The sequence below is a fragment of the Equus asinus genome, chromosome 28, assembly GCF_041296235.1.
Source record: "Equus asinus isolate D_3611 breed Donkey chromosome 28, EquAss-T2T_v2, whole genome shotgun sequence".
Lineage (NCBI taxonomy): Eukaryota > Metazoa > Chordata > Mammalia > Perissodactyla > Equidae > Equus > Equus asinus.
Window position 1 is genome coordinate 15751863 of NC_091817.1, and position 24266 is coordinate 15776128.

The following is a 24266-nucleotide window of genomic DNA, read 5'->3' on the forward strand; positions in this document are numbered from 1 at the left end:
CAAGCACATCGTAAGCACTTGATAAGTGTTAGCTCTTACTTCTAGTGAGGCCCATTTGCTCGTGTGGGGCTGTGTTTATTCATCAGGTGAATGATTCTTCCTTTGCACTTTCAGTACTCTGCCTGCCTGTCTCGTACCATTTGTCTCATATAAGAGAAAATATCTATTTGTGATCCAGCTTTCAATCTATTAAGCAAATGCCCTTTTTTGCTGTTTCGCTTAGACACTTCCCTTTGAAATACAGTCCTCTAAATAATTAGTTTCAAAATATTTTATATTTCAAACACACATACATACCCTATATCTAGGTTTATATCTGTTTTTTTTTAACTTTTTATTAAAATTATGATAGTTTACAACCTTGTGAAATTTCACTTGTGCATTATTGTTAGTTATGTTGTAGGTGCACCACTTCACCCTTTGTGCCCTCCCACCACCCCGCCTTTCCCCTGGTAACCACCAATCAGTTTTCTTTGTCTATATGTTTAACTTCCACCTGTGAGTGGAGTCATACAGAGTTCGTCTTTCTCTATCTAGCTTATTTCACTTAACATAATACCCTCAAGGTCCATCCATGTTGTTGTGAATGGGACAATTTTGTTCATTTTTACAGCTGAGTAGTATTCCATTGTATATAGATACCACATCTTCTTTATCCAATCATCTGTTGATGGGCGCTTAGGTTGCTGCCATGTCTTAGCTATTGTAAATAATGCTGCGATGAACATAGGGGTGCTTGGGACTTTTGGAATTGCTGATTTCAAGTTCTTTGGATAGATACCCAGTAGTGAGAAGGCTGGGTCATATGGTATTGCTGGGTCATATGGTATTTCTATTTTTAATTTTTTGAGGAATCTCCATATTGTTTTCCATAGTGGCTGCACGAGTTTGCATTCCCACCAACAGTGTATGAGGGTTCCTTTCTCTCCACAACCTCTCCAACATTTGTCACTTTTTGTTTTGGTTACTTTTGCCATTCTAACAGATGTAAGGTGATATCTTAGTATAGTTTTGATTTGCATTTCCCTGATGATTAGTGATGATGAGCATCTTTACATGTGTCTATTGGCCATCTGTATATCTTCTTTGGAGAAATGTCTATTCATGTCCCCTGCCCATTTTTCGATTGAGTTGTTTGAGTTTTTGTTGTTGAGCTATGTGAGTTCTTTATATATTATGGAGATTAATCCTTTGTCAGATATATAAGTTGTAAATATTTTTTCCGAACTAGTGGGTTGTTTTTTTGTTTCAATCCTCTTTTCCCTTGCCTTGAAGAAGCTCTTTAGTCTGATGAAGTCCCATTTGTTTATTCTTTCTATTGTTTCTCTCATCTGAGGAGTTATTCTGTCCAAAAAGATCCTTTTGATACTGGTGTCAATGAGTGGAGTGTCTCTATTCTCTTATCGAAGACTTATTGTTTCAGGCCTGATCTTTAGGTCTTTGATCCATTTTGAGTTTATTTTGGTGAATGGTGAGAAAGAATGGTCAATTTTCATTCTTTTACATGTGGCTGTCCAGTTTTCCCAGCACCATTTGTTGAAGAGACTTTGTTTTTTCCACTGCAGGCCCTCAGCCCCTTTGTCTAAGATTAGCTGTCCATAGATGTGTGGTTTAATTTCTGGGCTTTCAATTCTGTTCCATTGATCTGTGCACCTGTTTTTGTCCCAGTACCATGCAGTTTGGATTACTGTAGCTTTGTAGTATGCTTTGAAGTCCGGGATTGTGATGCCTCCAGCTGTGTTCTTTTTTCTCAGGATTGCGTTAGCCATTTGGGGTCTTTTGTTGCCCCATATGAATTTTAGGATTCCTTGTTCTATTTCTGTAAAGAATGTCATTGGGATTCTGATTGGGATAGTGTTGAATCTGTAGATTGCTTTAGGTAGTATGGACATTTTAACTATGTTTGTTCTTCCAATCCATGTGCATGGAATGTCTTTCCATCTCTTTATGTCATCATTAGTTTCTTTCAGGAAAGTCTTGTAGTTCCCGATGTATAGGTCTTTCACTTCCTTGGTTAAGTTTACCCCAAGGTATTTTATTCTTTTTGTTGCGATTCTGAATGGGATTGAGTTCTTGAGTTCTTTTTCTGTTAGTTCGTTGTTAGAGTGTAGAAATGCTACTGATTTATGTACGTTAATTTTATACCCTGCAACTTTGCGGTAGCTGTTGATTATTTCTAATAGTTTTCCAATGGATTCTTTGGGGTTTTCTATATATAAGATCATGTCGTCTGCAAACAATGAGGGTTTCACTTCTTCATTACTTATGTGGATTCCTTTTATTTCTTTTTCCTGCTGAATTGCTCTGGCCAAAACCTCCACCACTATGTTGAATAAGAGTGGTGAGAGTGGACACCCTTGTCTTGTTCCTGTTCTCAGAGGGATTGCTTTCAGTTTTTGTCCATTGAGTATGATGTTGGCTGTGGGTTTGTCATATATGGCCTTTAATATGTTGAGGTACTTTCCTTCTATTCCCATTTTATTGAGGGTTTTTATCATAAACGGATGTTGGATCTTGTCGAATGCTTTCTCTGCATCTATTGAGATGATCATGTGGTTTTTGTTCCTCATTTTGTTAACGTAGTGTATCACATGGATTGACTTGCAGATGTTGAACCATTCCTGTGTCCCTGGTATAAATCCCACTTGATCATGGTGTATAAGCTTTTTAATGTATTGCTGTATTTGGTTTGCCAAAATTTTGTTGAGGATTTTTGCGTCTATGTTCATCAGTGATATTGGCCTGTAGTTTTCCTTCTTTGTGTTGTCCTTCTCAGTTTTGAGGATCAGGGTGATGTTAGCTTCATAGAATGTGTTAAGGAGTGCTCCATCTTCCTCAATTTTCTGGAATAGTCTGAGAAGGATAGGTATTAAATCTGCTTTGAATGTTTGGTAGAATTTTCCAGAGAAGCCGTCTGATCCTGGACTTTTATTTTGGGGGAGGTTTTTGATTACTGTTTCAATTTCTTTACTTCTGATTGGTCTTTTCAGATTCTCTCTTTCTTCCTGCTTCAGTTTTGGGAGGTTGTAAGAGTCTAAGAATTTATCCATTTCTTCTAGGTTGTCCAATTTGTTGGCATATAGTTTTTCATAGTATTCTCTTATGATCTTTTGTATTTCTGTGGTATCCATTGTGATTTCTCCTCTCTCGTTTCTAATTTTTATTTATTTGAGTCTTCTCTCTTTTTTTCTTAGTGAGCCTTGCTAAGGGTTTGTCAATTTTGTTTATTTTTTCAAACAACCAACTCTTTGTTTCATTGATCCTTTCTGCTGGTTTTTTTGTTTCAATTTCATTTGTTTCTGCCCTAATTTTTATTACTTCCCTCCTCCTACTGACTTTGGGTTTTTTTTTGTTCTTCTTTTTCTAATTCTGTTAGGTTTCATTTGAGATTGCTTATCTGAGTTTTTTTTGTTTATTTAGGTTAGCCTATATTGCAATGAATTTCCCTCTTAGGACTGCTTTTGTTGCGTCCCAAATGAGTTGGTATGGCGTATTTTCATTTTCATTTGTCTCCAGGTAATATTTGATTTCTTTAATTTATTCAATAATCCATTGTTTGTTCAGTAGCATGTTGGTTAGTCTCCACATTTTTGCCCCTTTCCCAGCTTTATTCTTTATTCTTGTAGTTGATTTCTAGTTTTATAGCATTATGATTGGAAAAGATGCTTGCTATTATTTCAACCCTCTTGAATTTGTTGAGGCTTGCTTTGTTTCCCAAGATATGGTCTATCCTTGAGGATGTTCCGTGTGCACTTGAGAAGAATGTGTAACCTGCTGTTTTTGGATGGAGTGTTCTATATATATATCTATTAAGTCCATCTGGTCTAATTTTTCATTTAATTCCTATAATTCTTGTTGACTTTCTGGATGATCTGTCCATTGGTGTTAATGAAGTGTTGAGGTGAAGTGTCCCTTTTATCATTATAAAGTTCCCCTCTTTGTCTCTCTTTATCTGTTTTGCTTTGAAGTCTACTTTGTCTGATTTAAGTATGGTGACACCTGCTTTCTTATGTTCATTATTTCTTGGAGTATTGTCTTCTATCCCTTCACTGTGAGTCTGTGTTTGTCTTTGGGGATGAGATGTGTTTTCTGGAGGCAGCATATTGTTGGGTCCTGTTCTTTAATCCATCCTGCCACTCTGTGTGCTTTGATTGGAGAGTTCAATCCACTTACATTTAGAGTGATTATTGAAATGTGGGGGCCTAACGCTGCCATTTTATCACTTGTCTTCTGGTTCTCTTGCATTTCCTTTTTTTCTCCTCCTATGATTTTTGGACTGCCAATTTAGGTAGGTAGATTTCTATATTGGCTTTCTTCTTATTTGTTATTTGTGTCTTTATTCTTGTTATCTGTTTAGTGGTTACCATGTGGTTTGTATAAAACGTCTCATAGATGAGATAGTCCATTTTCTGATGGCCTCGTATTTCCCTAGATTAACCCGTTCCATCCCTTGCCTCTTCCCCTTCTAGGTTGTTATTGTCAGATTTTCTTTTTCTTCCTTCTAGTGTTGTGAGTTTGTGGTTAGAATGACAGGTTTATATTTATTCTTGGTGTTTCCCTTCCTTTTATCTTTAATGTTATACTTAGCCTTTGCTAACCTGTTCTGATGGAGAGCTGCAGTTTTCTGATTTTGTCTTTCCACTTATCTCCCTAGCTCTGGGTTTTGTAACCCCTCTCCTTTTATTGATTTCTCAGGTATGAGGGTCTTCCTGAGCATTTCTTGTAGGGGATCTCTTGTGGCAATGAACTCCCTTAACTTTTGTTTATCTGGGACAGTTTTTATTTCTCCATCATATTTGAAGGATATTTTCGCTGGATAGAGTATTCTTGGCTGCACGTTTTTCTCCTTCAGAGTTTTGAATATAACATTCCACTCTCTTCTAGCCAGTAAGGTATCTGCTGAGAAATCTGGTGACATCATTATGGAGATTCCTTTGTAGGTTATTTTCTTCTGCCTTGCTACCCTTATTTTCTCTTTGTCATTGACTTTTGCAAGCTTCACTACTATATACCTTGGGGTTGGTCTTTTTACATTGACAAAGTTTGGAGATCTCTTAGCTTCTGTCACATGTAGTTCTGTCTCTCTCCCCAGGTTTGGGAAGTTCTCAGCCATTATTTCTTTGAACAGGCTTTCTGCCCCCTTCTCCTTCTCTTCTCCCCATGGGATACCTATAATCTTTATGTTGCATTTCCTAATTGAGTCGGATATTCCTTGGAGAGTTTCTTCATTTCTTTTTATTCGTAGTTCTCTCTCCTCCTCCATCTGCAGCATTTCTATATTCTTATCCTCCAAATTGCTAATTCTTTCTTCCATAGTATCTACCCTACTGTTCAGAGAGTCCAGATTTTTCTTAATCTCCTCCATTGTGATCTTCATTTCCAGTATTTCTTTTTAGTTATTCTCTATACTATCAAGATCTCCTGTGACATAGCTTCTGAACTCGTTGAGTTGTGTATTTGTATTCTTTTTTAACTCACTGAGTTTTTAATGATGGCCATTTTGAATTCATTGTTGTTTAGGTTATGGATTTCAGTGTCTTTGGGATTGTTTTCTGGGTACTTGTCATTTTCCTTCTGTTCTGGAGATTTAATATATTTTTTCATACTGCTGGATGGCGTTGATTTGTGTCTTCACATAGAGATAGAGTTTAGTTACTGCTTCCGCTTGCTTCTACTTGAGTGGAAGGGCTGCACCTTCTAAGTGCTGACCGGACCTGGGCCCCTCCTTGTGGTCACAGTGGCCCTGTGGGGTCTCTCATCAGCTGTGGGGACAGTCGCAGGGGAGCCTCAGTTTGTTGGTGCCTCCTGTCACAGACCACCTAGATGTGCTCCCTCCTTAGGGTCTGCAGCGGTGTTATGGGCTTTCACAGTGGCCGGGAGCAGGTTCAGCTAGACATGCAGCTCTGTCACAATCAGGGCCTGCAAGATCTCACTTGTCCCCTATGGGCCACAGCAGAGCTATGGGTATCTACTGCAGTCTGTGGTTAGCTCACCCAGGTGTGCTACTTCTGCCTCAGGGCCTTCCAGCCTTGTGATTGCCAGGCGGGGCCTTTCCACTAACGCTGCACAGAGGCTTTCACTGCAGCTTCTATGGGACCGTGGATTTTCGCCCTGTACCACGGAGCAGGCTCGCTGGGGCTCCAACTTGCTGCTGCCCACTCACATGGTCTCTCTGGGTCTCCCTTGCCCCCTCTGAGCCACAGCAGGAGTTTGTGTGTTAGATGAGGCTGCCAGGTTTCTGTGCTGGGCAGGGCTCCTCCTGTCCCGGGCCTTCCCAGTGTTCTGAATGCTGAGCAGGGCCTCTCTGCTAATGTCGAGTAGATGCTTTCCCTGCGGCTGCTGTGGGACCGTGGATTTTCCCACTGGGCTAAGGGGCAATCATGGGGGGCTTAGGTAGGTCTGTAGTCACCTGTTTCCACCATTGCTTCTCCGATGCATGCACACGCCTGCCCTTGGTGCCATGGCAATGCTATGAGCATGTCCGCTGGTAGAAAGTTGCTTGCAGTTACTATGCTGTCTGGGGGTCGGAGAGTTTTCACCTATCTCCACGTCCTCCTGGGGGGAAGTCCGTCCACCTTCCCATGTATAGCAGCACAGGTCACTCAGGCGTCCTGAGATGCTCTGTGGATATCCTTTGTTGACCGATGAATGTTTGTAGTTCGAAAGGGGAGAGACAGAGAAAACTGATCACTCTGCCATGTTGCTGACATCACTCTATATCTGATGTTTTTAAGCTATCCAAAAAACGATAACACTCCCCAAAAAAGGTAAGCATCCATCCACATTGCTGAAGATTTTGCTTTAGTGGGGTAGATTGAAAATTTATTTTTGTAAGCATTGTTATAATTTTGACTCACTCACTGTAGATAGGTTGAATCCCATGAATCTATGTATAAAAAATGTCTAGGCAACATTGTACCTTGTTATTTGTTTGACAATTAAATACTCCTTTAAAATTTAATATACACTTACTTTTCCAGGACAATGAGACATGCTATTTATCATTTTATTTAATTTGACAACTGACTATCATTTCGGAGCATTAGGAGCCATTTTATTATGGGCATCTTTGAAACTTTATAACAGTCTCTTAGATTGGGCCAAAAGATCCATTTATCTCTTAAACACCTTCAGATGTTTCTTTTGTATATAATCCATTTCCTTTGCTGATTTATAGCACTTATATTTGAACTGGATCTCCTGTAATTACGACCCTATGTACTTTCAACTTTATGTCAGTCCAGTAGACTTTCTCTATTTCTGCACCGGAGCAGCACTGAGGAAAGTCACAAGCAGTGTGAACTGATGCCACCCCAGATTTAGGACATCCATCTTGGTTCAGTCCTCATCCTTGCTTTCACTGTTGTTAGTTCTGGTATGTGACTCTGCCAGGGACTCCTCTTACAAGCTTTTCTGACTTTTTTCCATTTGTCCTCAAGTTCCCAGACTTGACTTCTTACTTTCTACTTGATAGCCTTTCATTCCTGTTTGGCTTCATCTACTGCATCTATCCTTCATCCATGCTTACCTCCATCTCTCTTGCCTCACAGAAGTTGCTGTCTGTTCTTCATTCTAAGCCTAACTCTCGATAAATACACCCCATCCTCTTCTCTTTTACTTCCTAGGACTCTTGCTGTATCATTTTTTTCTTCCCTGATAGATGGATGTCTATTTTTATCTCTTTCTTTTTTTCTCCATATCTTCCCCACTTCTTCTTTCCCTCTGTTTTGCTTCCCCAACTCAAATCAGCTGCTTTTTCTTCTGGGAAACACATTGATGTTCATCCTTAAAAAAACAAACAAGTTTTGAGTGGCTTGAGCATCATGGCAGGCTGAACTCTCCCCCCCTAAAATACAACTAAAAGGACATTCATACACCAACAGAGGACATTCACACAACACCAAAGATGTCTGAGAGACCCAAGCAGCCATATGTCTGAAGGTGGTGTGACTAGATCCTCTGGGGGAAGTGGAAACTTGTTGGCAGGAACTCCATGGAGAGAGAGAGGCAGCAGCTGGGGGAGGTGCACAAAGTGAGAAAACGCGGTCCTTCTGTGCCTGGCACTCTGGCCCCCAAATCACCCAAAGCACAACGCAGAGAGAGGGGCTGCAGCTGGGGGAGGTGTGCAGATGAAGAAAGATACCCCTTTTCTTCCTGTCACTGCAGCCCCACAATCACTCAGAGCACAACACAGAGAGAGAGTTGCTGGCTGGGGAGATGGGCAGCCATGTGATTGCCGAAAGCACTGTGCGAATAGAGAGGTGGCAACTGGTGGAGCCCCGGGATCACCCAGAGCATGGCACGGAGAGAGGGGTGGCAACTGGTGGAGTCCTCTGACCACCCAGCGCACTCCACAGAGAGAGAGAAAGCGGCTGCAGGAGGCACACAGGTGTAAGAAGGTGCCCCTTCCCCTTCCCAGCACTGCAGCCTTTCGATCACCCAGAGGTCCATACAGAGAGAAAAGCAGAGGCCTGGGGAAGCACAGGTGAAAGAAAGCACCCATCCCTGTGCCTGGAAAGAAAAGGAGTCAGCGGCTTGAGCTGAGGAACCATGGATCATGCTAGGCCCAGAATACACAGCGCCTGATCCCCACTCCTTTGCGGCACATGGCAGCTGCAACCAGATAATAACTATGTGGAAGGAAAAAAACTACGCCATCAAGCAGTATGAAAAAGTATATTAAATCTCCAGACCAGAAGAAAAGTGACAATTACCCAGAAACCAGCCCTGAAGGCACAGCAACTCGTAACCTAAATGACAAAGAATTCAAAACATCTGTCATAATAAAGCTCAGTGAGTTACAAGAAAACACAGAAAGACAAATTAACGAATTTTAGAGCTTCTTCACAAAAGTGATTGAAAGTATAAAGAAGAACCAGTCAGAATTGTTTGGAGATGAAAAATGCAATGGATGAGATAAAGAAAATTCTGGATTCTCTAAACAACAGAGCTGACGTTATGGAGGACAGAATTAGCAACATAGAGAACAGTCATAAAGAAATGCTTCTGATGGAGGAGAAGAGAGAACTAAGACTAAAAACAAATGAAGAAAGTCTCAGAGAAATATCTGACTTAATTAGGAAATGAAACATAAGGATTATAGGTATTTCAGATGGCCAAGAGAAGGAGAATGGAGCAGAAACCTTGTTCAAAGAAATAATAGCTGAGGATGTCACAAACCTGGGGAAAGAGCTAGAAATACAAGTGAACAAAGACAATAGATCTCCTAATTACATCAGTGTAAAAAGACCTACTGCAAGGCATATAGTGGTAAAGCTGGCAAAAGTCAATGACAAAGAAAAAATACTAAGGTCAGCAAGGGAGAAGAAAATAACTTACAACTGAACCCCTATCAGGCTCTCAGCATATTTCTCAGGAGAAACCTTACAGGCTAGGAGACAGTGGGATGATATATTGAAAATTCTGAAAGACAAAAACTTTCAGCCAAGAATACTCTATTCGGCAAAAATAGCCTTCAGATGTGACAAAGAAATAAAAACTTTCTCAGATAAATAAAACCTAAGAGACTTCATCATCACAAGACACTCCCCTACAAGAAAACCTCAAGAAGGCTCTCATACCTGGAAAAAAAAAAAAATATGAAAGGAGTTACAAAACCCTGAGCAAGGAGATGAATAGGTAGGCAATAATCAGAAAATGGCAGCTGTCTATCAGATCAGGTTAGTAAATACTTAATTTTAACATTAAGGATAAAGAGAAGGAAAACACCAAAATAAAAATAAGTTCGTCATTTTAACCACAACCTCACAACACAAGATGGAATAAGATATGACAAAAATAACTTAGAAGGGGAAGAGGTAAGTGATAGGATCAGTATCGTCTAAGGAAATAAGAGGCTATCAGAAAATGGACTATCACATCTACGAGATTTTTTATATAAACCTAATGGTAACCACTAAACAAATAATTAGAACAGAGACATATATGATAAACAAGGAGAAAATCATGAAAACCAACATAGAAAACTACCTAATCAAATTGGTAGTACAAAATGCATGAGACGAGAAACAAAGGAAATGCAGAAGTACCAGAAAATGAGGGATGAGATGGCAGTATTAAGCCCTCATATATCGATAATCACTCTAAATGTAAATGGGTTGAATTCTCCAAAAAGCACAGAGTGGTGGGATGGATTAAAGAACAAGACTGAACAATATGCTACCTCCAGGAAATACATCTCGGCTCCAAAGACAAACATGGGCTTAGAATGAAGGGATGGAAGATGATACTTTATGCTAATGGCAAACAAAAGAAAGCAGATGTTGCCATACTTATATCAGACAAAGTAGACTTCAAGATAAAACGAGTAAAGAGAGACAAAGAGGGGCAGTTTATAATGATAAAAGGGATATTCCACCAAGACATAAAACTTATAAATATATGTGCACCCAACACAGGAGCAGCAAAGTACACAAAGCAACTATTAACAAACCTAAAAGGAGCTATTAATAACAACACAATAATAGTAGGGGACCTCAACACCACACTTACATCAATGGATAGATCATCCAGACAGAAAGTCAACAAGGAAATAGGGGAAATTAAATGAATAACTAGACCAGATGACCTTAATAGATAGATATAGAAGACTCCATCCAAAAGCAGCAGAATATGCATTCTTCTCAAGCACACATGGAACATTCTTAAAGATAGACCGTATGTTGGGAAACAAGGCAATCCTCAATAAATTTAAGAAGATACAAATCATATCTACTATCTTTTCTGACCATAGTGCTATGAAACTAGAAATCAACTACAAGAAAAATGCTGGGAAAGGAACAAAAATGTGGAGACTAAACAATATGCTACTGAACAACCAATGGGTCATCGAAGAAATTAAAGGAGAAATCAAAAAATATCTGGAGACCAATGAAAATGAAAACACATAGTACCAACTCATATGGGATGCAGCAAAAGCAATCCCAAGAGCGTAGTTTATTCCAATACAGGCTCACATTAACAAGATAAAGCTCAAATAAACAATCTTAAACTACATCTAACAGAATTCGAAAAAGCAGAACAAACAAAGTTCAAACTCAGCAGGAGGGAAGCAATAAAAATTAGAGCAGAAATAAATGAAATTGAAACAAAAAAGACTGCAGAAAGGATCGATGAAACAAGGAACTGGTTCTTTGAGAGGATAAACAAAATTGACAAACCCTTTGCTAGACTCACTAATAAAAAAAGAGAGAAGGCTTAAATAAATAAAATTAGAAATGAAGGAGGAGAAATTAGAATCAATACCACAGAATGAAAGATTATAGGAGAATATTATGAAAAACTATATGCCAACAAACTGGACAATCTAGAACAAATGGATAAACCGTTAGACTCTTACAATCTCCCAAAACTGAATCAAGGAGAAATAGAGAATCTGAATAGACCAATCACAAGGAAAGAGATTGAAACAGTAATCAAAAATGTCCCAACAAGTAAAAGTCCAGGACCAGATGGCTTCTCTGGAGAATTCTACCAAACATTCAAAGATTTGTTACCTATCCTTCTCAAACTATTCCAGACAATTGGGGAATGTGGAATGCTTCCCAACACATTCTATGAGTCCAGCATCACCCTGATATGAAAGCCAGACAAGGACAACACAAGGAAGGAAAACTAGAGGCCAATATTGCTGATGAACATATATGTAAAAATCCTCAACAAAATGTTGGCAAACCGAATACAGCAATACATTAAAAAGATCATACATCAAGTGGGATTCATACCAGGGACACAGGCATTGTTCAACATCTGCAAACCAATCAATGTTATACACCACATTAACAAAATGACGAACAAAAAGCACATGATAATCTCAACAGACACAGAGAAAGCATTTGACGAGATCCAACATACATTCATGATAAAAACTCTCAAATAGACATAGAAGTACCTCAACATGAAAAAGGCCACATATGACAAACCCATAGCCAACATGGTACTCAATGGGGAAAAACTGAAAGCCATCCTTCTGGGAACAGGAACAAGACAACAGTGCCCACTCCACTCTTATTCAACATAGTACTAGAGGTTTTGGTCAGAGCAATTAGGCAAGAAAAAGAAATAAAAGGAATCCTAGTATGCACTGAAGAAGTGAAACACTCTCTGTTTGCAGATGACATGATTTTATATATAGAAAACCCTAAAGAATCCATCAGAAAACTATTAGGAATAATCAACAACTACAGCAAAGTTGCAGGGTACAAAGTCAACTTACAAAAATCAGTGGTGTTTCTATACTCTAATAATGAACCAACAGAACTGGAACCCAAGAATACAATCCCATTTACAATTGCAACAAAAAGAATAAAATATCTAGGAATAAGTTTATCCAAGGAGGTGAAAGACCTATACAAGGGAAACTATAAGACATTACTGATAGAAATCGATAATGACATAAAGAAATGGAAAGATACTGCATGCACATGGATTGGAAGAATAAACATAGTTAAAATCTTCATACTACCTAAAGCAATCTAAAGATTCAGTGCAACCCCATTGACGTTCTTCTAAGAAATAGAACAAAGAATCTTAAAATTCATATAGGGCCAAAAAAGACCCCAAATAGCCAAAGCAATCCTGAGAAACAAGAATAAACCTGGACCCATCACAATCCCTGACTCCAAAATATATCACAAAGCTATAGTAATCAAAGCAGCACAGTACTGGTATATAAAAACAGGCACACAGATCAGTGGAACAGAATTGTAAGCCCAGAAATAAAACCACACATCTGTGGACAGCTCATCTTCGACAGAAGAGCCAAGAACATACAATGGAGAAAGGAAAGCCTCTTCAATAAATGGTGCTGGGGAAACTGGACAGACACATGCAAAAGAATGAAAGTAGACCATTATCTTTTGCCATACAGAAAAATAGACTTAAAATGGACCAAAGACTTGAAGGTAAGACCTGAAACCATAAAACTTCTGCAAGAAAATATAGACAGTACACTCTTTGACATCAGGCTTAAAAGGACCTTTTTGAATACCATGTCTACTCGGACAAGGGAAACAAAAGAAAAAGTAAACAAGTGGGACTTCATCAGACTAAAGAGCTTCTGCAAGGCAGGGGAAACCAAGAACAAAATGAAGAGACAACCCACCAACTGGGAGAAAATATTTGCAAATCATGTATCTGATAAGGGGTCAATCTGCATAATATATAAAGAACTCATACAACTCAACAACAAAAAAACGAAGAACCCAGTCAAAAAATGGGCAGAGGATATGAACAGACATTTTTCCAAAGAACAAATGCAGATGGCCCATAGGCACATGAAAAGATGTTCAACATCACTAATCACCAGGGAAATGCAGATCAAAACTGCACTTAGATATCACCTTACGTCCATTAAAATGGCTATAATCACCAAGACAAAAAATAACAAACGTGGGAGAGGTTATGGAGAAAAAGGAACCCTCATCCACTGCTGGTGGAAATGCAAACTGTTGTACTCACTATGGAAAACAGTATACAGATTTCTCAAAAAATTAAAAATAGAAATACCATATGACCCAGCTATCCCACTACTGGGTATTTATCTAAAGAACTTGAAATCAACAATTCAAAGAGACTTGTGCACTATGTTCATCGCAGCATTGTTCACTATACACAAGTTGTGGAAACAGCCCAAGTGCCCATTGACTGATGATTGGATAAAAAAGATGTGGTATATATATACAATGGAATACCACTCAGCCATAAAAAAAGAAAAATCATCCCATTTGCAACTACATCGATGGACCTTGAGAGTATTATGTTAAGCTAAATAAGCCAGAGGGAGAAGGGCAAACACCATATGATTTCACTTATTTATGGAAGATAAACTTATGGACAAAGAGAACAATTTAGTGGTTACCATGGGGAAAGGAGGTGGGGGATGGGGACAAGGGGTGAAGGGGCACATTTATATGGTGTTTGACAAATAATAATGTACAACTGAAATTTCACAGTGTTATAAACTATTATGACTACAATGAAAAAAATTAAGAAAAATAAACACCAACAAAAACCCTCTCTCAACCCTCACCTCTTTCTGCCTCCCATTGCCTCTGTCTTTGTGGCTACACTTCTGAAAAGCATGGTCTATTCTTGGTGTAGTGCCTTGTTGGCCTCCTGCTTACTCTTCACTTTATAACCCTGCTCCTCTCCCCAGTACTTCTGGTAGCTGTGCTGGCTTCAGTCAGTGTAGGTCATTGGTCACCCTGGATGCTTTTATGACCTTATTTCACTTATTTCTTTGGCATTTGAGTGTCTTAACTGAGTTCTCTTTCTTGAAACGTTTTCTGTGACCCAGTTCTCTTCCTGACTCTCTGCTTACTTCTCTCACTGTCTTTGTTAGTCTCCTTTGCAGGTTCCTTTTCTTCCACCTCTTAAATATTACTCTTCTCCTGGGTTCCATCCTCAGTCCTCTTCTGCTATTCACACAGTCATAGCTTCAGCTGTCACTGTTAACCCTAGTGTTTCTATCCCTAACTCATACTTCTCCCCCTGAGTGCCCTACCATGAATCCAACTGCCTTTCGGACATCCTCACTTGGATGCCTTGCAGTCTGCTTATGTTCATCTCCTACCCTTCTTCCCAAGTCCCAGTCCTGAGAGTCATCCTAGGTGCTTCACTCTCACTCAACTCTATTTATCACTCCCCAGGGCTGACAGATTTAGCCTTCCTCTCTATTAATGCCTTGGTTTAGGCTAACGATTCATAACCAAGAACTGTCCCCAGGGGACCTTTGACAATATCTGCAGTCATTTTCATTGTCACCATGTGGTGGGTGCTACTGGCATCTGGAAGGTAAAGGCCAGGGATTCTACTAAACATCCTGCAATGCACAGGATAGCCCCTATAACAAAGAAGTTTTTGGCCCAAAATATCAATAAGTGCTGAAGTTGAAAAGCCTTGGTTAGGCTATCATCTTTTCTCTTTAGATTATTCCCAGCAGCCTTCCAAATGGTCTCATCTCTTGCCCTAAAAGTCTCTTCAGTAAACTGTCCATCTAGCAAGTAAATCTAATGAGTAAATCTGATCCTGCTGAGTATTCAACTGTGGTTCCCTGTCACTTCCAAATCAGTGTCTTAGTCTCTTAGCGTGCCCTCCCAGGCTCTTCCTGATCTGGCTGGCCTGGCCTACTGTTGGGCTTCAGCTTCCACTATTTCTTCCTTGCTTGTTCCAGAAATACTGAATTGTTGGTAGTTTCTTTAAGAAACTTTGTGCTTCCATACATCTGTAGTTTATACTGTAGTTGCTTTCTCTGTGTAGAGTTTCCGTAGCTCATCTCCATAGAGAAATCCGTCAAGCATTAGTTAAAGCATCTCCTGGCCTATAAACCCTTCCTGACCCCCTAGGCAGACTCGGGTCCTTCCTTCCCTGTGTTTCTGATATGCTGTGTGTATAGATTTCATCAGGTGCTGCAGTTGTTCGTTTACGTGCCTGCCTTCCCGCTAGGCTGTGAGCCTTTGTGGGCAGGTTCTCTTGTCTTTTTAGCCCTCTGTCTGGTTGGTGCTAGGTATTGCTAAGTACTTAGTAAATGCTTATTGAATGAATAACTACTGTGTGACGGATTAAATGAATGAGCATTCGAATGAGTTCTGAGAAAGTTTTTGAAAAAAGAATAAGGAAAATTCTGGTAAATCAGTCCAATTTTGTTATTACTATAAATGAATCTTTTATGTACATCCTAAATATAATTGTTCTAAGTCATATAATTGTACTAATTGTTCTGTTAGTGAACTTTTCAATATTTTATTTTCTGTTTTAGCTATTTGATGGCATTGAATGTGAATTTCCCATATTTTTCCTTTACATGATGATTGATGGTAAGTGAGCTTTTCTCCTGAAATTTAAGCTATAGGATATAAGTGGTTTAAAGAAGAGAGAAATGAAACATGGTTCCTTTCAGCTAGCAAAATAGACTGCACTACCGTGATGTTAACTGCTCTGCATTTTCGTATGCTGCTCTTCTGCTTTCCGAGTGAATATTAAATCATTTAATATAGAAGAATTTTTAAAAACTTTAAGTATTTAAAAAATAATACAAATATATTTTCACATTTGCAAAGAATTTTTCTATGAATAGAAATCATGAATACTGTAATCCATAGCATTATGAATATCCATAACATTTACACTTAAGAATAGATAAATTTTGACTAAAATTCAGTTTTCGATTCTAAATGCTGACATGACCTTGTAAAATCGATTTCCTGAAAAAATATCACACACATTTGTGTTACCTTTTTCAATTTTACTTTTATCATTTATGTAGAAAATTACCAAAATAATTATAACTGGGCTAATAGATTTTCCTATGGTAAAATTTGTATGTTGCTTATTGAGCTCAGGTACTATTGGATTTTATATTTTACATTTTAGGAGTTTTCAGAGGCAATCCCAAGCAAGTAAAGGAATATCAGGATCTTCTGACTCCAGTACTCCATCAGACCACAGAAGGTACAGTTGTTTTCTCAAGAAAATCTTCCTACTAGTATTTCCTTCATGTTCCTTTGAAATGTGTAAATGATTCCTTTTTAAACAGAGCAGTTTATATTAAATTTTAAAAAATGAGTGGGACCTTGAATGAATTAGAATAATTGTTAATTTTTCATCGTAAATTTGTTTTTCTAAAAGGAGTTCATTAGGCAGTAGAAGGGTGGAGATGAGTTTCAGTGGTCATGGCTATAGTAACTGCAAAATAGTTTGGCAGATAGGCAGAGGTTCTTCCTCCGTTAGCTGCTATGTAACTTCTTCACTCTGTGTAGTGTGACAGTATATAAAGTGACTGATTTTTATTCAGCTCACCAGAAATGGTTTGTTCAGGTGACTGCTGCCCCTCCAGAGGGTCACCTAGTGACTCTCATGGTCAAGAACTTTCTGGCCTCCCTTCTGGACCTGCCTCTAGGGCTTTTAGCATCTTATTTTGAAGATCAGCTGTGAGCTAAAATGTCATCCTTTGAGGATGGATTTAATATTTTAGAAATGGTCAAAAGGCCCTGTCTTATGAGTAGGATGTTGGTTTCAGTTAAACACTGGCAGGGCCCATAAAAGAACATAACTGATTTTTCTGTATGACTAGAAAACCAGTTATCAAAGGAATTCCAAAGGAGAAATTCCAAGTATCTTTGGGGTTTGGAAATATTAATAAAATAAGAATATTTTCTCATGAGTGAACAGCTTTGAAAACATATTTATCTGAAAGTTAAAAATTATGATGTCTTGGGGCTGGCCCCGTGTCATGGTGGTTAAGCTTGGTGCACTCCACTTTGGCAGTCCAAGTTTGTGGGTTTGGATCCTAGGCACAGACCTGCACTACTCGTCAGCCATGCTGTGGTGGCAACCCACATAAACAGTGGAAGAAGATTGGCACAGATGTTAGCTCAGTGCTAATCTTCCTCAGCAACAACAACAACAACAAAATTATTATGTCTTGGTAAAAATGGAGGGTCTTGGGGCTGGCCCCGTGGCTGAGTGGTTAAGTCTGTGCGCTCCGCTGCATGGGGCCCAGTGTTTCATTGGTTCGAATCCTGGGCACGGACATGGCACTGCTCATCAAACCATGCTGAGGCAGCATCCCACATGCTACAACTAGAAGGACCCACAATGAAGAATATACAACTATGTACTGGGGGGCTTTGGGGAGAAAAAGGAAAAAACAAAATCTTTAAAAAAAAAAAAAATAGAGGGTCTTATGGACACAGTCCATCCACTAACAGTTACAGCACTGAGCCCATTCCTATCTCATGTGAAGTTTGTAATATTCTTTAGGGTTTTCCACAAGTACCCTAGAGTAAATACTTCACATTATGTGCTCACCCTTTAAAATACTTTTAATGTTAAAGTAGTGATGTTTATGGATAAACATTGAATTTGAAATAAATACTAATTTTTTGAACCAGTTATGTCTTTACACTCTAAATAATTACTTTTCCACTGTGGGAAGTAGTGTAATGCATGTTGTGATGAATATGATATAGAAATCCCTTGAATGAGATCTTTCAGTATTCAGTGGTAGATCATTAATGCATTGAGGTGGTAGTTTAGTGTGCCAGACTTTAGGCTTCATCGCATTCAGAGAGTGGTGTTCAAAGTATTCCCTGTGAATATAGGCCTTTTTACTAGTTTTAGACACAGATAGCACAATTGATGCATGAAGAAGGAAGCAAATTTTAGGGAAATCTGTGAAATATTATTAGGAAGATTAAGTTTACTGTGGGCTGATATTGCAAAAAGACTTCTGTAGCACTCTACTAGAGTCGGGTTTTTTTCCCCCTTTATATCATCCACAAAGATTCTAGTCTTTAAATAATAATTTTTAGTTCCTACCAAGTAATATTTTTAAACAGGTTGCTCACAGGGGAAGATGGATTTGTTCTCTTCAGTGATATTGAATGGTAGATAATGGGCTTAACGATTAAAATGGGGGTTTCTTTGCTCTAAGCAATGGCTCAGGGTTATAATTCTTCATTTAAGATTACTCAGTGTCTCCTTTGCAAAGCTTCCACAGACTAATCGTCTTAAAAATAGCTTCTTCAATGACTCTAAATATTTGCATGCTGTATATTTGTTGATTCATTTAAAGTTGTTGAAATTAAATGTTGTTAAAGGAGATTATGTACACATTGTCGGCTAAAGTATAGCATATGCTGTCAAATTAGTGTTTTCAAGTCAAGAAGCTTTTTCCACATTTTGCACTGGCAATTTCTGAAAGGAGGCAAAATATCCAATTTTCTATAGTCTATCAAATCGGTTACCTGCTACATACCTTTCCCTTTGCTTTCTAATCATTGCAGTTTCTCAAAGAGAAAATTCAGGAAGGACACTGATTTGTTATATTTTAAATATTTATTTTTAAACTCCATAGGTTATCCTGTTGTACCAAAGTACTATTATGTCCCAGCTGATTTTGTAGAATCTGAAAAAAGAAACCCTGGTAGTCAAAAGCGATTTCCTAGCAACTGTGGGCGTGATGGAAAACTATTTCTTTGGGGACAAGCCCTTTATATCATTGCAAAACTCTTGGGTAAGTAGAAAAGATTGGGAACAGTTTTTTCTCTTGTTATCAAATCGTTAGAAATAAATATGTCTTTGCAGACATTTTTCTTGGATTTGGGTGGTGTTTCATGTTGTTAAGAGGTCTTGGGAGAATTTCTTAGTGTGTAAATGTATATTAATATGTCTGTTTCACTGAATGATGATGGACAGTTTCTGGGAAGAAAGTCAGATAGGTGTGGGTACCATTTTGATAATTTAGAGAGCTGCATTCAGCTTAGTGGATAGGTTTCTAGCAGAAGCCGGTGGGAACTTTACTTACTTTTATATAATGTAGTAAAATTCTGATTTAATGTAACAATCATGTTTGGTCATAGCTTTAGTAAACCACTTGCCAAAAGAGGTTAGTTATCCCAAAGTTTTCTTCTTTCCAATAAATACATATTGGCAATTTACTCAATTATCTAGAGCCTTAATGAGACTATTATTCATAATTCTTTGAAGAATTTTTCTTCAGCTTCTCCTAAAACTTCAGCCAAATAAAAGTACTCTTTGGACTCATTGAAACGAAGCCTAATTTAATGAACACAAAGAAGCATTATGCATTTTCCTGGGCCATTCCTTGCTAAAATTTCAAATATTATTAGCATTTCCATCAAAAAGTCTATCTTATTAGAGGCAGAATTCCCTTATGGCAAAAAGATTATGAAACAGGCTGATTGTAAATACTGTACCTGCACTAAAAGAATTGCTTACTATGTCAAATACTGTTACTGTCTTTGTTGTTCTTAGTACTGCATAAATGCCAAATTTGTTTGTGCTGTAAGAGTAGTAATCTTGGGTTTCTCTTTGTACATTCCATTAGGGAAGAATATTTCAAATTCCAGATTTCCAATTCAAGCCTTTCACAGGTGATATATAAGAGCAAATAGAAGGTAACCAAAGAAGAGAAAATTAACTTAATGCTGTTTTCAATTTGCTCTTTGCCTAACTGCATTTTCTGGGTCTCCATATAAACTTAATACCAATTTAAAAACTGTAGAAAAATGTTCTTCCTTTAAAGGGACAGTTTTTTGATAAGGAGTTGATGTTACTTACACAGATTTTGCTTTTAGATTTTCCAAAAGACAAAAATATGAGATGAAGTAGTTTTCTTAGAATCAAGCCAAGCTGGTGAGGTTATCTCTGGTTAGAATGTTATTTCCATCTCACTAAGCGTGAATACGAAAAAGGTTTGTTGATACTCATAGCTAAATAAAACATATTACAGTAGAGGATTAGCTAACCTATCTAAGGGCAAGAATTTTAACATCAGAATCCTACGTACTACACTTGGAAATTACAAATGATCATAATGAAATTCTTTTTGTGATTCTGAGGCTGAAAACTGGTACCTGGGATATGGGATTTGAGATCTAAACCTTCTTCATTTTGCTTTTTGCTCTATGTTCAGCCTGAGGTTGATACAGCTAGAAAGAGTGCTATTTGAACAAAGCCTCTGGATACAATTGAGAAGGCTGATGAATTGGGAATGCAGAATTGACTATACTCTACATAAGCAAATTGACCTTTAACAAAAAAAGAAAAAGACTGAACCAATATCCATCGGTAAAAAAGCACTGGACCTTCCTTATTCCAAAATAAATGTATTCGGTTTAGACAGATTTTGTGGTAGGTAGCATTTTCTTATGTTAAGACCAGAATGAACAGAAATAGTGTAGGTCATTTCTTGATCTCTGGAAGAGTGAGCCTTCAAAGAAAGAGTCAGTTTCTCTTTTCCCTGCTGAGCCTTCTGCAAAGGCAGTAGAGAACATGCAGAAGGTGCGTTGCAAACTAGGAGACCACATGCTTGTCTCCCACTGAAAAATGAGAGGCTGCGTGTTCGTTAGCGCTCTGACGTAGCTGTGTCATCTGGTTAACAACTCACTCTTAACTATTGTAGACTTGCCCCAAGAACCTGCAAACTTCTATGGATGTTCATCAGGAGTCCACACACCACATTTACTGACAAAGTCTTATTTGTTCATTAAAGAAGCCTCAGTAATTTTGTGGGCAGTTAATTGGAGTTACGTGAAAATATTAGAACATTCAATTTTTAAAAATATTCTGTAATATATGCCTTTCACTAATTCAGGCCAATTTGTGTCCAGTGAAATCTACTAAGAATATTTTGTTCTTTGTATGCCTTAGTGAATAATTATACAACAGAACTATGTGGCTTTTATTCCATTGTTAGAGCAAAAAGACTCAATATGCTGTTTCCTGGCCCAAGACCTGAACTACCCATTGTGTTCTTAGAAAATAGTTAATTATTACAGTATTTATTTTTCTTTTCCTTTGGAAAATTTAGACTTTTAGAAAATCAGTATTTGCTATAAATTAGGTGTATAAATTATAAACTTGTTTATTTTAAACCAGAGACATATTTTAAGATATAACATTTGACGTGTCTTAGAATAAAGTGATCATTTGTTACATCATCAATTATTATTTAAATTTGGGAGTTTAGAAACTATCCATGTAAGAAATGATCAGTCTGTAGAAAGCAGTGTACTTTTTGAGTTCTTTGCAAAAATAACTATAAAAGTATTTATCATATATACGTTGTTTGAAAATCATGATCTTTGGATTCTGATTTTTTTGAGGTTAAGAAAACTAGAGAAATATGAGATAACATAAGATTAATGATAACTTTACTCTAAAACTTTCCCAAAGCCATTACTTAACTTTAACGTATTTTCTTAATATTTTTTAAAAGAGAAACTAACAGATCGGTTGTTTAGCTTTAAAACATATCTGACTTGTAGATTTTAGCTTTTTTTTCCAATGTACATGCAACTGACTTTCCTTGCCCTGTACCTCAGACATTCAAGGTGATGACCTTCATTCAGGTACTACTGTAAGATCCCAAATCATTAAAGATTAGAGCTTTACATACTGTGTGACTTAAGACAGGTGAATGAAGGATTTTTTTAGAATGAATACTTTGAAAACATTATTAGTAAACATCAGGAGTTAAAGTCATGTTCTTTGATTAAGCTTGAATTATTGAGCAATTTTAATTAACTACAACTTTCTCTCCAATACACACAAACTCCCAAAATATTTTCTAGAATTTTACAAAGAATTTTTTCTTTTTGGCATGGGTATTATTTAATTTTCTGGGAGTTTTAGTCAGAGACCTTTAAGATAAAATAGATATGCAAGTACTTTAAAATATCCAAAATGTTATGTACATAAACGGTTCCCAGTTTAATTTCTTGGGTCCCTAAATTTCTTTGGTAAGTCATTGTTTGGAACTCAATTTATTTTCCAATAGACACCGTATTTTAAGTGAGTATTAATACCTGGCAAACTTGTAGCCATGTGATATAGGTTATTTCTTGGACATGATCATCTTGTTCCTCCACTTCCTTCTCCCCTGGTTTCTCTTCCTTTTTTTTCTTCATATTTTTCTTGGACTGTAGTGGAAAGATCAAGAGTTTTAGTCATAAACTCAGGAAATAAGCGGTTCAGGGTTTGAATACAAGTTCTACTACTTACTACTTATATGACTTGAAGAATTTTCTTAACTTCTATGATCATCAGTTTCTTTATTTTTATGTAAGAAGGATAAACTGATGAGGAAATACACATAAAGCATTTACTGTGGGACAAATACATACTTAAATGATTCTTCTACTTCCTGTCCTTCCTTTTTCCTTCCCTCGCTCTCTCAGACACCATTTAGGAGATAGTATTTGTGAAAATAGGTTTCATAGTTCTTGTTAATCTGGCAACTCAGGATGTTCATGGACCCTCCTTGCCAGTACTCCCATAGCCACAAAACATCACTGGAAGAAAATGCTTCCCTCATTGCTCCCTAACCGTTAATCTACTCGATGATTCAGCTACTATTTGTAGAGGCCTGCTCTATGCTAGTCATTGTGATAGCCAGTCACTCTACAGCAAGCAGGAAATGCGACAATCTGGGAAATATTTCTGCCCTCTGAGGGCAGCATAGTTATTCTGATGTACTACCTCCTAATTCCAGTGTTTGTAACTAAGTCCATTTGCATTTGATTTCATTCATGATATTTCTTGCCCAATTGACCTCAAATATAAAAGCCACTGATTAAGCCTGAAAGTCTAATGCTTTTCAATTAGTGATCAAGTGCCCTCTAGTGTGCATGAGGTCGTAAGAAACTGAGGTCTTGATTTTCATTCATCTGTTGACTCCAAATGCAATTGACTCAATTACTCAGTATAGCACGTGGTTTTGTTACTGATACTCATCAGTAACGCATCAGTAAATCAGTCTTTAACTCAAAGACAAAATGAATAGATAAGAATGTACAGATAAATTTCTAAATTGTGGTTGCTAAAAGATTTCCCAGCTGTTACACTTCAGGAAACTTCAAGCAGAAAGACATCAATTTCTGAGCACTTTTGTCATCCTTTTTGTGGTATTCATGTGATTGCTAGTGACCTACGGTAGGATTTCTGTGCAGTAGGCATTATAAACACCTTGAGAGCACATGTAATACAGTATTACTTTAAAAGCTTCACTTATGGGCTGGCCCCATGGCCCATGGCCAAGTGGTTAGGTTCACGTGCTCTACTTCGGCAGCCTGGGGTTCACTGCTTATCAGGCCATGATGGAGCGGCGTCCCACATAGTGGAGCTAGAAGAACCTACAGCTAGGACTACAACTGTGTACTGGGGGGCTTTGGGGAGAAAAAAAAAGAGGAAGATTGGCAGCAGATGTTAGCTAAGGGCAAATCTTCTTCAAAAAAGCTTCACCTAGAAAGATCTTCTTCCATTGTGTAAATGACTGGCTTTCTTGAAACTAAGATTTTTAGTTGAATTACTACTAGGGCTAGAAAACTTGTATAAAAAATTTGTGATCCCACCCTCAAATATGTTAGTAAAATTAAATATAAAAGCATATGTATTGTCAAACTGTTTCCCAGAAATTTTAATAATATCTGCCTTAAAACGAGTCAGATTCTGTGCTCTACCCTTTACAAATAATATCCTAAGTAATCCTCCTAACTTCTCTATGAGATGGGTACTCTGTGTCATAACTGAAGCTCAGAAGAGTTTAGCAACTCACCCAAGGTCATTCAGCCCAAGACTGACAGAGACTTTATTGATTTATTCAGGAGTCTGCAAGGTGATTGTGTCACCCTGTAACCTTTGTGGCATTAAATATGCTTATTAAAACTAAAAACTTTCGCCACAACTAGAAGGACCCACAACTAAAAATAGACAACTATGTG

The 24266-nt window shown here is 37.8% G+C and overlaps 1 protein-coding gene across 19 annotated transcripts in view; it reads left to right on the top strand.

Annotated features, from left to right (window-relative positions):
- Positions 1-24266, top strand: part of PHKB (phosphorylase kinase regulatory subunit beta) — a 219543-nt gene that overhangs the window by 88640 nt on the left and 106637 nt on the right. For all 19 annotated transcript variants that reach the window (XM_044761196.2, XM_044761195.2, XM_044761200.2 and 16 more), the window contains 3 exons: positions 15779-15836; positions 16393-16470; positions 18878-19036. In XM_044761196.2, the coding sequence (XP_044617131.2) occupies positions 15779-15836; positions 16393-16470; positions 18878-19036 (295 nt within the window). The remainder of the gene's footprint in view (positions 1-15778; positions 15837-16392; positions 16471-18877; positions 19037-24266) is intronic.